General features: G+C 31.7%; 1 protein-coding gene across 1 annotated transcript; it reads left to right on the top strand.

The window, feature by feature from the left end:
• Positions 1–39: 39 nt before the first annotated feature.
• Positions 40–13436, top strand: LOC127725749 (lanC-like protein 3). Its single transcript, XM_052232967.1, has 4 exons — positions 40–662; positions 4849–4972; positions 8260–8475; positions 11277–13436. Exons 1-4 carry the CDS (start codon positions 123–125, stop codon positions 11642–11644), a joined length of 1248 nt encoding a protein of 415 aa, XP_052088927.1. The 5' UTR covers positions 40–122; the 3' UTR covers positions 11645–13436.
• The last annotated feature ends 1330 nt before the right edge of the window (positions 13437–14766 follow it).

Genomic DNA, 14766 nt, shown 5'->3' with positions numbered 1-14766 from the left:
TGTTTGATTAAGATAATATTAATCGGTTGACGGACACTCGTTCCGCATTAATTGTAAAGCGCAAATAACATGAATAATAGACCTATTTACAAGCAATCACCGCATACCACCTATTAGCAGATATGGCATGCAAAATGCGTTATTTTGAGAACAAATTTTCAGACTATAAAGCTGGGTCAGAGATCCTGATCGATAAGAGTAAATGGAAAGGATGTATTGAGTCACTTGTTAATACAACTTTTGAAAAATTACCACCAAGTTCAGACTCCTGTGATGGAGGATTGTATGTTGGAAATATTGGTGTGGCTTACATGTTGTATTATTTGTCTAAGCAAGAGTCTTTTAAAGAAAGGAAAGCAATATTTTTAGAAAATGCTGAAGCATACGTGAAAGTTAATCTTGATTACCTCTCACATGGTCATAGTAAAGACCCACCCTCTGCTTTCATCCTAGGACCAGCAGGAATCACTGCCACTGGATGTCTCTTAGCCCAGGAAGAGGGCAACATAAGTCGTGTTGATCAGTTTGGTGAAATGTATGCTGCAGCTGCTGAAAAATGCATGAAAATAGATTTCTTTAAACATGGGTCGGATGAAATGTTAATAGGCAGGGCTGGTTATTTGAGTGGTGCATTAGCTTTACAACAAAAGCTAGGCAAAAAGGTTAATATATAAAACTTATTTATACGTTTCTAGAGAATGCTTGTCATTTCATACCATGTCCATTGAATGCATTCATACCTAAGTTGAGAGGGTTTGTACCTGGGTTTAAATTGTGGGGAGGCATTTTGTACCTATCTAACAAATTGGAAATATTGTAACATGTAACCAGAAAGGCTTTTATATCTTAAGGTAGATAGGGTGTCTTCCTCCATCTTGGATTTTGAAATGCAAGAAAACAATCGATCTAGATCTTTAATAAAAGGTGCAAATTTTGAGAGTAGTAGGTAATTCATGTGTAAGATTTTTCATTTCAATAGAGAAAATGACATATTTTATCATATTTATGGTTGTATTTTACAGAAAAACAGAATACTTTTGTTTGATTCTATTTTTTCCAACTTTGCCACATAAGGGGAGGGAACTCAAATGTAAGGGCAGATAATTCAGATAAAGTTACTTTTACAATAGAATGTGTTAGGAATTTACCTATTTTATTATGTAGCAAGAAAACGGGTCCCGTGACCCCATTTTTTCTTTTTCTTATCTGAAAGCATACTATTAGAGCTATCTTCTCATATTTTATCTCAAAATTCTATGGTGTAGTTTTCGTTTTATGGCAGAAAATTTGGTTTTCCATGCATAATCTATACAAAATCTGTCAATTTTGCACAACCTGTAGCGTGAAAATAAGCCCTGTGACCCATTCTTTTTACTATTTTTTTGATTCAGCCATGCTGGATCTATGCGATCACTCTGGTTTTGGAGATGGTGCAGAATACTAAGTTGAAGACATATCATGAAACTAATTATGTGTTTTTATGACTTGCAGAAACTTTCTACACACTTTTAATCATCAACTGCAATTTTTTGACATGTTATTTGCCCTTAAATTAAGAAAAGATTGGTCGAATAGTGACTTTATTTTAGATATACACTTGCATATAATTCCTTTCTTAATCAAAATGTATGATGATTTTCTATTTATGAATTAATTTGAAAAAGTATTTGTACATCAATTGAATCAGTTGATAAGAATTTTGAAAGTATTATATATTAGTATCTTGTGCTTGTGTAAATTATTGTTCAATGAAATGAAGATCAACATGTGTATTAATATATCTAAGTTGATTCCCACACTTTTTTGAAATGGTATTACTCCAATTCTTTCCATAGGCAAGTAAGAGTCAGAATGATTATTAACTGTCATAATTTTCAAATAAGTATTAATTAGAAACAACCCCAGGCTTAATTCAAAACAGTTAATATCTCATGACCTCTTACATAATTAAATAGACACAATTTATTACACACCTAACTGAATACACACATTCTTGACCTCAATAGTAACCCTACAAATGTATTATTTATTTTGATATACACTACATTAAAATATTCTGTTAATTTTGCTAGCTAGCTGAATGATTAATCTGATGTGTTTTTTTTTTTTTTTCAAAGAAAATACTTAAAATGAAAAGAATATGTATAAAAAATGCAAGCAAATTTTATTTTACTTGTAAAATCAGTGCCATTATCATCTGACATAAGTCAATAATCAAGTTCTAATTAATTAGTTACAATTATCAGAAATTTGGTTGAAATATTTAACAAAATTGCATAACTCTTACCTGAGCATTTTCTGCAATAAAATTTATTTGTTTGTTTTACATTTATATCCCATTATATTGCTATTTGACAGTAATTGGAAATATCTCAGCATTAGGTATTTGTACATTCAGATTTGAATACAGGAAATGTATTTTTTCTTAATGAAGAATGAACACCAGTTTAGATAAAACATAGTTATTATTTTTTATAATTTTGTTGTTGAGAAAGTGCATTTATAAGGCCTCTTTCTGGAAATTATTAAACCTGTCATTATTAATGGCATATACAAAATATATTACTTGTTTGACAATTTTCCTTTCCATTTTTGTCAAAAATAAAATCTGACAGAGTCTGAAATTAAAAGATCAGTATATATATCTATATTTGCATCAATATTGCAAAATTCCCTACCTTTGGACAATAACATAGACATTTTATAGTAAGATTGGAAATGAAAAGAGAAAAAAATTTAGAAAAAAGAATGGTCAGAAAGAATATCAGACTAGCTATGAATATGGCTGGATCACAACATCAACGATGCTTTGATTTTAAAAAGCATGATATAAACTACATTTTGGCAAATTATTAAAAAATTCTATGGATTATAATTTAGACACCCCATCTACCTTAAACGAGCATTCCAGTAAATACTTGGATTCAATCTGTCCATAAACAATACAGCAATTCCAAAAATCTATAGCTATCTATCTATGTTATGCACATTGAATTAAAATATACACATTGGCTCTTTGCCGATAAAGTAACAACGAACATTTATATATATATACAAATATAATACAAACAAACAACCTATCCACCAGATGGGACAGTCTGTCACTACCAGACAGTGCGGGCCGGTACAGCCTGTCCTCTCACTGTTACAGCCTGTCAATACCATACAGTGCAGGCTGGTACAGCCTGTCCTCTGAGTGGGACAGTCTGTCACTACCATACAGTGCCGGCTGGTACAGCCTGTCCTCCGATTGGGATAGTCTGTCACTACCAGACAGTGCGGGCTGGTACAGCTTTCCTCAGAGTGGGACAGTCTGCTCTGTCAATCTGATCAACTTGTACGTTCACTTTAATTTGTACCCAGTACAAACAGTCAGGGGAATTACTGAAATAAGTGATTTATAAAATCACTTATTTAAATAGCAAATTCGAAATTTTGTCACAAATTGTGATTTCGTAGTTTTACCAAAATTTTAAACATATAGGTTTAGATTATATCTTATTATTAGTAAATTTGAAAAAATATGAACCTTTTGCTTGTTTTAAGTAGCAAGGTTTATGCCTTTGATCATTTAGCTGTAAATTCTATATTTGTTGAAAAAATGCTATAATGAAGGCTTTACATAATGAACTGATACTTTCTTAACAGATTTTTCCCAACAGTGAGAGTATTTTTCCTGTAAAATTCAAGATCTTACAGATTATGTAATAAAATTTTACTGTTATCGATCAAAATTTCACTGTTCGGGGGTGTTGAAATTAGTGGGGGTAATTAAAATAATAATACTTAAAGAAGTGATTTTTTGGAAGGAAATAGAGGTATAATACTTAAACAAGTGATTTTCATGTCATTATCCCAGATTCAGTACAAGATCATCACCTGACATGACCGGTCATCCTATTAACACAGATATTGGTTCTGATAATTTTAGCAACATAATTAGTCTAGTGATTTATTTGTACAATGTACTACTTAAATAGGTGATTATTCAAGAAAGACAACTCTTACTTCCAACATTTGTTGACAAAATGTTACTTGAATCAGTGATTTAGAAATCATTCATTTAAGTAAGTCCCCTGACTGACAAAGTGTCCTCCAAATATTATAGCTCTACTAGCACTCAATATAACCGCAGTAAGCTCTGTTGATTTATGAACATTGACAGCCTCGAGTGGCGTTTCTCATTCGCTTATATATCTAAGGGCAAATACAATATTTCCTTGATAGGGGTGGTCCCAAAATGTTCCCTTTACTGATAACGAAAATCCCTCACAAACACCCCTATAACCTTCCACCTGGCCACTTACTTTTCCGCCAAACGTCTAAATCTGCATAACGCTTTCTCAAGAGTTAAACATGTATTGCTACAATAAGATTCTTCTTATTTGTAACCATAGCGATCAATAAACATCACAATATCTATAAATATACTTGGACTTCTGGACTGGAGATTAACACTGATTGTTTCAGTATAGATTAAAAATGGTAAATTGTACATGTATTGCAATTTATTAGTAATATATAATTTCAAGTACAAATGTACCAGAGAGCTGTAAGAAGCTTGTTCAAACCTGAATTGATCAAATTATTGTTCAACATGTTCAAACAATTTCATTTATAATGATGTACATGTAAGGGGGTGTTAATAATAAGCTCTGATATTTTTATTAGGTACCCAGATCTATTATTAATGGCATACATGTGCCATAGAAGATGATTTTTTTCTCTCTTTAAAATTTTTAGACAGGTTTTATGTGGTGGATGGTTTTGAAAAGTTATGCCAAATAGCCATAACTCAGCAAATTTGTTAAGTTGATTAATTGATAAATTTTATTTGAATGTTTTCAGGTGTTAAATGACACAACATTGAATCAGCTGTGTTCTGTAATGATAGAATCAGGACAGCAACATGCAGCTAAACACCTCTCAAAATCACCTCTTATGTATGCTTATTATGGAACAGAATACTTAGGTAAGATCACTTACATATTATTTTCTTTCTGAGTGAGGAACATATTAACTTTTTAAAGTGAGGTTTAACAATTTTTTTTATTAATTATATATGCAGGTACACTCAAATTTATAATTATTCAAATTGGATACTTTCCAAAAGATGAATAAAAAACCTCCAAAATTTTGGACCAATAGCACTTGTGTAATGACATCATCTTTGTTTGCACTTACATCATTGCACAACAAAGTAACACATATGCGTATTGAGCAAGACTTGGGTGGCTTTTTCTGGCCATGTCAGCAATTTGTTACAAGTTTATGATTAGGTCAGTTTAAGGGGAACCACTAATGGTAAGTCTGATATTTGATATGCAGTTGTATTTAGCATTAGCACTTCTCATTTCTATAAAGATGATATGGCCTTGTCACCTCAGTCATGGTTCATTGAATTTTGAAATTTTGCATAGTTTGTTAAAGTTTGAGATTAGGTCAGTTTAAAGGAAACCAGTTATGAGGAATCAATGATATTTGGTATTCTATTGTATTAGCATTGACATATATCTCATTTCCAAAGAGATTATTTTGCCTTGCATCTTCAGTCATGGTTCATTTACTTTGGAAGTTTTGCATAGTTTATATGTAAAAGTATTGTTAATTTAATTTCACCATTTGCATTATCAAAGTACTATCAAACGTATCTGTGGTGAGTTTTTACATACAGACGAAACACATATCTGTGCAAACTGATTACTTGGTTAGTAAAGTGAACATGAGTTTATTAACTGATTACTTGGGTAGTAAAGTGAACATGAGTTTATTAACTGATTACTTGGGTAGTAAAGTGAACATGAGTTTATTAACTTATTACTTGGGTAGTAAAGTGAACATGAGTTTATTAACTTATTACTTGGGTAGTAAAGTGAACATGTGACTAAATATCTTACAAAATAACCTCTTACAACCTGTTTATTTTGGCACATTAGTAGTAAGGTAAACTATACATGTATGACTGAATACCTCATATACATGTCACATCTTGCATCAAATAATGTAGTAGTGAGGTAAATAATATACATGCATGAATGAATATCTTACAAAATCAACTCTTACACATGTCAACACTCAACTGTTCCATTGAATTTGAATAATTTAGTGGTCAGGTGAATAACATATTTGTATGACTGAATACCTTAATAGATCCTCTTTCACATGTCAACTGTTGCATTGAATAATTTAGTGGTCAGGTGAATAACATACTTGTATGACTGAATACCTTAATAGATCCTCTTTCACATGTCAACTGTTGCATTGAATAATTTAGTGGTCAGGTGAATAACATACATGTACTTGTATGACTGAATACCTACATAGATCACTTCTGTCACATGTCAGCTGTTGCATTGAATAATTTAGTGGTCAGGTGAATAACATACTTGTATGACTGAATACCTAAATAGATCACCAATGTCACATGTCAACTGTTGCACTGAATAATTTAGTGGTCAGGTGAATAACATACATGTACTTGTATGACTGAATACCTAAATAGATCACTTCTGTCACGTCAGCTGTTGCATTGAATAATTTAGTGGTCAGGTGAATAACATACTTGTATGACTGAATACCTAAATAGATCACCAATGTCACATGTCAACTGTTGCACTGAATAATTTAGTGGTCAGGTGAATAACATACATGTACTTGTATGACTGAATACCTAAATAGATCACTCCTGTCATGTCAGCTGTTGCATTGAATAATTTAGTGGTCAGGTGAATAACATACATGTACTTGTATGACTGAATACCTAAATAGATCACTTCTGTCACATGTCAGCTGTTGCATTGGATAATTTAGTGGCCAGGTGAATAACATACTTGTATGACTGAATACCTTAATAGATCCTCTATCAATTGTCAGCTGTTGCATTGGATAATTTAGTGGTCAGGTGAATAACATACATGTACTTGTATGACTGAATACCTAAATAGATCACTTCTGTCACATGTCAGCTGTTGCATTGGATAATTTAGTGGTCAGGTGAATAACATACTTGTATGACTGAATATCTTAATAGATCCTCTTTCACATGTCAACTGTTGCATTGAATAATTTAGTGGTCAGGTGAATAACATACATGTACTTGTATGACTGAATACCTACATAGATCACTTCTGTCACATGTCAGCTGTTGCATTGAATAATTTAGTGGTCAGGTGAATAACATACTTGTATGACTGAATATCTAAATAGATAACCAATGTCACATGTCAACTGTTGCACTGAATAATTTAGTGGTCAGGTGAATAACATACATGTACTTGTATGACTGAATACCTAAATAGATCACTTCTGTCACGTCAGCTGTTGCATTGAATAATTTAGTGGTCAGGTGAATAACATACTTGTATGACTGAATACCTAAATAGATCACTTCTGTCACGTCAGCTGTTGCATTGAATAATTTAGTGGTCAGGTGAATAACATACATGTACTTGTATGACTGAATACCTAAATAGATCACTTCTGTCACATGTCAGCTGTTGTATTGGATAATTTAGTGGTCAGGTGAATAACATACTTGTATGACTGAATACCTTAATAGATCCTCTATCACATGTCAGCTGTTGCATTGGATAATTTAGTGGTCAGGTGAATAACATACATGTACTTGTATGACTGAATACCTAAATAGATCACTTCTGTCACATGTCAGCTGTTGCATTGGATAATTTAGTGGTCAGGTGAATAACATACTTGTATGACTGAATACCTTAATAGATCCTCTATCGCATGTCAGCTGTTGCATTGGATAATTTAGTGGTCAGGTGAATAACATACATGTATGACTGAATACCTAAATAGATCACTTCTGTCACATGTCAACTGTTGCATTTAATAATTTATTAGTAATTATAAGGTGAATAACATTCATGTAAGATTGAATATCTAATAAAACAATTTTTACTTATATCAACTGTTGTATTGAATTTGAATAATTTTGTAGTCAGATGAATAACATATATTTATGACTGAATACCTAATAAAACAATACTTATCACATCAACTGTTATATTGAATTTAATACTTTTGTAATCAGATGAATATCATATGTATGACTGAATACCTAACAAAATCAGTTCTTACATATGTATAATTTGAACTAAATACTTTTGTTGTTTGGTGAATAAATGTGGACTAAATATTTTACAAATCAGACCATGTCTTTTGTGGAAATGAATAATTGGGTAGTAAGAACTATGTTACAAAATATATCCATACATTTTACACTTTTACTCTTATCAGGTGCAGCACATGGATTGTCAGGGATTTTCCAAATGTTAATGAGTTTTCCAGATTTTTTCAAATCAACAACTTCAGCTGAGCCAATTGTTAAGAGTGCTGTGGATTATTTCCTAACATTGGAGGATGCAGATGGGAATTATCCACCAGCTATGGATGAAGTTGGTTGCCCCAGACCTGATGGTGAAGAACTGGTTCATTGGTGTCATGGAGCTCCAGGTAAATGCAGTAGATATTCCATAATTTAATGTTTTCCCATTGTAGGTTATTCAATATGTCTTGATTTTACAGAAACAGTATAGAACATCTGCCATCAACACCAAGTTTCTAAGTGGACAAAAATATAAAGAGGCTACTAAAGCCACAAATGATGTTATTAAATTGGAATAAGTGCATCAACACGAGCAAAGTTAAACTATATGATTTTAGTAATAATGTATTAGCCCTTGTTATACCTATAAATTCTTAGTTTGTTTTAATGTCATTGAACACTGTTCATTAACACTGAATCCATTACAAATGTAAAATCCATAAACAAATATTCAAAAAGCAGTCAGTGAGGTGGGTTGGTGTTAAACAGGTGTTTTTTTGGTATTATTTTATTGCTTCCCATATCTGCCTTTATTCAAATCAGATACAGACTAACCTTGTGGCTGGTACATATATTATTTCCCATGTCCTTCTGTCTGTCAATCTGAAAGCAAACAGTTGTCCAAACATTTTGTTTGTTTTGCCTGGAGATGTTAATATGTTTTTTTGGTACATCAACAGTTATGATGACTCTCAGATCGAGTTAATGTTTCATTCATGTTGATCAACTTTTGGCAGAAGTACAGCCCCTGGACTTAGTAAATACCAAGAAAAATACACTTGTCAGGACTTTTTATACACCTGTTTACGGGACGTATTATGGTATACCATTGTCCGTCCATACGTCCGTCGTCAACATGTCGGACAATAACTCAGAAAAACGCTTATAACCAATTTTCATGAAACTTCTGTGAATTGTGTATATCTATTGACGTAAGCTACCTTTCGATTTGTATAAATTTTAGATTTTACATTTCCGAGTTATGGGATTTTATTCATAAAAAAAAGGGGGATTTTCCAGTTTTTGGACAATAACTCGAAAATACTTTGAGCAGTTTGCATGAAACTTTGGTGACTGGTTTATATCTATTAAAATAAGCTCCCTTAAGTTTTTTTTTATAAATTTCTGATATGACATTGAGGAAACTTTATTCATTGAAAAAGCGATGGCGTATCATGCTCTCATGATGCAGCTCTTTATTTAGTAAGGCCTGCAGATCTAAAGCTGAATTTTTTGATACAATATAGTTTAAAATGATTGTTTACCTGTAGATTAAGTTTGCCTATTGTTCCTGTTGGCCGACATTTTGCAAAATTCAAATTTTATGTCGGGTAATCAGCATTTGTTGTTTTGGTAGAACAGCTTTTCCCATTCAACAAAGACATTCTGAATTTCTCAGTTTTACCATACGATCCACACTTTTAACCCATGAACACTGTGTTGCCAGTGTCTCTGATACACATCACCATCATTTGACTTAACTACAAATGTATATTTCACAATTAGGATGCAGACAGGGCATTCCTGTCGAAACAACACATCTAGTTTGTAAAAATATTTACATGTATAATGATGAGTTACAGATTTCTCAATATCTTTTTTTTTCCCTGGTGGTCTTTGAAGAAAATCTTCTGGTTCTCACTATTATTTATATTGCAAAATATTGTGTCGGTCCTTTGCAAAATTTTAGAGCTCAAAACCTTAGGACCACCACTTTTAGAGAACTCTGGAGTTACAGATCAAGTTTATTTTACATTCAAGTTGACTTGCTTTTGGTGTGATTATGACTCATGGACATTGATGTATATGTTCAATCTTCAAATTTTTATTTACAGATTAACTTGAAATTATCTTTCAGTTATACTTCTTCCTTTGATTTCTAGCAGAATTACATTTCTTATACATAGTAAGAAAATTACATGACAATTGTATTTCTTCTTTTGGACCCCACTGGAAATAAGTTTTAATAACTTTTGTGGGTCATCTTAAGGTATTAGGCTAAAGTGAAAATCTAGTCAATTTAAATTTCACTCATTATTTAATCTAGTCTATTTGTATTATCAAAATATCATGACAATTTTCATAATTTTATTTTTTAAATTATAATTTTTAGTAAACATGTAAATCATTTTAGTGTCTATAAACAATGTCTAGTGCTATATCTGTGTCATTGTAATATATTGTATCTGTCAAATTCATGCTTTTTATCTTGAATAAATATATATATATATATATATACTTTTTCACTTTTTTGGTCTTTTGGAAAATGTTGTTTGTGCTGTATTTAGACCCCTCTAACAAGAAATTTGTTTTGCATGCACACGTATAAAAATTGCTGTTTTTATCCAACGCAATCATAGGTTTGAACCTTGTTTTCAATTTAGACTTGTTTATATATATATATATATATATAAACAACTCTAAATTGAAAACAATGTTCAAACCTATGAATGCGTTGGACAAAAACCGCATTTTTTATACGTGTGCATGTAAAACAAATTTCTTGGTAAAGGGGTCTAAATACAGCACAAACAACATTTTCCAAAAGACCAAAAAAGTGAAAAAGTATATTATAACAAAACGCATTTGACTAACAGGTCGAACAACAAATGTTCTTAAACCCTGCTGACTGCCAGCTTTTATATATATATATATATATATATATATTTGTCTTCTTTTATTTTGCATAAAGAGTCTTCAGATATTGAGCTGAGTTTTATGTACTTGTAAAACAACAGTAACAGATAATTTGTACTTTGTGGTGCTTAGTAAATACTGGAAAAAAAGATGTTCTTGTTCACACCTTGTAAAAATTGTTTGCTGTAAAAAGGGTTTTTTGTGTGGTACAACCACATCTAGTTCAATCTGAACCTAAGATCCATGTTATAAACATTTAATATACATTTGAAATAGTTGCAACTTATTGTAGGTGTAATCTACATGTATGCCAGAGCCTACAAACTGTGGGGTGATGATAAATACCTTCAAGCCTGTATCAGATGCGGAGAATTGGTATGGAAGAAAGGGCTATTAAAGAAGGGCCCAGGAATCTGCCATGGAGTGGCTGGTAGTGGATATGTTTTCCTGCTCCTCTATAGACTTACCAATGACAAGAAATATCTACATCGAGCTTTGATGTTTGCAGAGTTTATGTTCACGACAGAGTTTAAGGAGCAGGCAAGGGTACCAGATAGTCCATACAGTCTGTATGAAGGATGGGCTGGTACAATTTGTTTTTTGGCTGATTTGATGCAACCAGATAAAGCAGAGTTCCCATTTTCTAATGTTATTTTCTGAAGAATGGATTGTTTTCTACTTAATACTGCAATTGAATAAAATAGATTGTGTCAACAGTTCAGCTTCAGAAATGGCTTGATTTCTGTAAAGTATGTATACTTATCAAAGAACAGAAAATGAAAAACAAAGTATTATAATTTTTAATTGCATACTCATACATGTCTACATTTGTACACTATTATGAAAAGGAAAGGAGTAGGTCCGGTAAGGGCCGATTTTGGCCTCAAATTTCAGGTTCATCTGATGAAAGATTTTGGTCACTTTTTAAACACTTAAGTGTCTACTTCAGTCGATTCAATTAGTTTATGTAACAGATTTGAACTGATTTTATCGTTAAAGACGCTCAGATTCAAGCTTAGATATGAAAAATCTATCAAATTAGCCATAATATGTCACTTTTCAGACGGTTTTTGTCAAAAATGAAAGTGGCTGCATTCGTGTTCACTCTCAACCTTTATATATGTTATGTATTATCATCAAATACAACTTGCATTTAAATATTAAGAATGAACACAAATGCGGCCACTTCCATTTAAGACAGAAACCGTCTAAATTTAACTCAAATGCTAAAATTGTGAAGATTTCCGTAATTTAGCATGACTTAATGATGCTAGTACCCGATATATATGCATTGTATTGTTAAAAACTGCCCATATTTATGTAGCAGAAGTATTGTACTTTCCAATAAATAGCTTAAAGTTTACATTTTAGCAATTTTGTAAAACTGCTATATTTTGGGGCCAAAAAGGGGTCTTACTGGACCTACTCCTTTGTTAAATTGTTTTAGTCAAATAACAAATTGTTCTGTATTAATCTTGTTTTGGGTCCCTTCCCATTATATAAGTGCCAAAAGTTATACATTGATAACTGAATAATGTTCTGTTTTTGACAATTTTATACATTTTTTATGTCCCATTCATTAAGTGTTCAGTGAAAGGTGCCCTATGAGTTTTTGGAGGAAATATAAAAGACATTGATTTAATTGATTCAGAAGTTTTACAATCAAGGTTTATGAGACTTCATGGAACATTTATTGTGTTGCCTAACAACATCCAGCTGTCACTAGCAGCACATCAGGATCACTAATTTTGTCTTGCATCATCATTATCTGTTTCATAGTCCATGTTTGTCCTGAATATGCATGAAATATTTGCCACTGGACGTTAAGCAATCAACAATCAATCATAGTCCATGTCAAACTTTGTTAAAAGACAACTCCTTTAAAATGGCTCGACAGAATTCAACCAAACTTGGGTTGTATTAAGTTGTGTTCTTGCTACTTTAATTTTAAATCTGAGTAATTTTTTTAGGTTTCCCATACCAAAACATGGACTTACCCATTTCTGCAAATATCCATTTATAAATCCGTAAATGCTTGAAAACAGCATGACAGAATGCAACCAATCTTGGACAGGTTCTTTAACAGGACATGCAGTGGTGCACCTGCTATTTTACTTTTTGTTCTAAGTTATTTTTGGGGGTTTTCCTTACCAAAACATTGACTTAGCCTTTTCACGTTATATTATTTGAAGACGGCATGTGATACACATCTTCCTTAGAAGACTCACACATTTTATTAAAAAAATCCGGGTAAATTTTGGACAGAAATGCTCATGTATAATTAATATTATTTAAGGTTGATTAGACTGTTATGAATATGAATTATTGTTAGAGCATTCAAGTTAACTTTCAGGTAAAACCATATTGAATATGTATAGGATTTTCTTTGTAATATTTTTTTAGTTGTCATTGAAATCTTATAGCCAATAAAGTGTGATGTATTAGTATTATACACTGGAAGTGTTCATTTGATGCCATGTTGCTTCTATGAAGTTTATATGTCATTTATCAACAACATTTCTGTAGATAGGCAACTGTTTTTTTGGGATTTCTTATTTTGAATCAAACATAAGGAAAAAGTGTTTTGTTTCGTATTGGGTTGTATATGAGATGCATGTATGGTATTTTAAGCTTTGCTTACATATATCTTGATTTTACTGTTACAAATACATGTATCTTTTTACCTACCTCTACTACAGATGGCTCGTGGACCTCATGTATTCCTATATTCTAGCTATACATGTAATTCACTACATAATGAATTTATCGTGATAAATATTTTTGATGTTAGTACCATGTTGTAAACCTCCTGAACCGATTCATCTGTAACTGAGACATAGTTCAAATGTTTTTCTTTCCTTTTGGTTATTCACTGAATACCGGTTTTTCAAAATCATTGACAAGATCTCTTATTTATTAAACCCATTTTAGCATTCAGGTTCAAAGGGCCAGAGAGCTTTACTATCACTTGGAGCATCCATTATTTGTATTAAGTTTTATTCCAAACTCTACACCTCTAAAACCATTGGGCTAAATGAAACTAATGAAACTAACTTTGCCTGTATCATCCTTTTGTGTCTTCTCTTTGAAAAAGGTATATATGATGACACTATTGTCAAACCAACATGAATGCTATTTCTGAAAAAAAAAACAGGGGTTAAATAAATAAAAATCTATCAAAACTTGCCAAAATAATCTCCTGTTAAGGACCAATTTCTATCAAAATTTTGAATTTGTGATTCAATTTAAGAATTAAGGTGATGACCCAAACACGACCTCTGCCATTAATAAAAATAACAAAAATAACAAAAAGTGAATAAAAAATCCTGAAAACCATGTGAAGGACCAAGTGCTATTAAACCTTTTTTAAACAGTTCATTTATGATTTTATAAGAGCTGTGGTTGATGGTCCCATGAGCCTTCAAACATAACTGCCGATGTTACTAAAAATTATAAAAAAAGAATTGTGTAACTGTTTGATTGCCTTATCAGCCTTTAAACAAGGCCACCCCAATTATTAAAAAAGTAGAAAACTTGACAAAAAACTCTGAAAATCATTTGAAGAGTCATTTGCTGTCAGACTGGTTAAATGATACATTAATTCTCCTCTTTCAAAATTATGGAAAATGACCTCAACCATCTTTAAAAATGGCTGCAACTTTGATTAAAAAATAGAAAATTTTATGAATAAGTTAAATTTAAAAAATGCTTATGTACCACATTTCTACGAAACTTTGGTTAAATTAAATATTAATTATCGTAATTTTTTGAAAATCAAATAT

Source organism: Mytilus californianus, unplaced genomic scaffold (assembly GCF_021869535.1).
Source record: "Mytilus californianus isolate M0D057914Y unplaced genomic scaffold, xbMytCali1.0.p SCAF_15, whole genome shotgun sequence".
Lineage (NCBI taxonomy): Eukaryota > Metazoa > Mollusca > Bivalvia > Mytilida > Mytilidae > Mytilus > Mytilus californianus.
Note: the sequence above shows the minus strand (reverse complement) of the source record. Positions and strands in the feature narration are given on the sequence as shown.

What these genes read in the sequence shown, in the direction of transcription:
- LOC127725749 (XM_052232967.1), top strand. Translation starts at nt 123, where the DNA reads ATGGCATGCAAAATGCGTTATTTTGAGAACAAATTTTCAGACTATAAA. An exon ending in TTATGGAACAGAATACTTAG is followed by an intron (nt 4,973 to 8,259) that starts GTAAGATCACTT and finishes TACTCTTATCAG; the next exon opens with GTGCAGCACATGGATTGTCA. An exon ending in TTGGTGTCATGGAGCTCCAG is followed by an intron (nt 8,476 to 11,276) that starts GTAAATGCAGTA and finishes AACTTATTGTAG; the next exon opens with GTGTAATCTACATGTATGCC.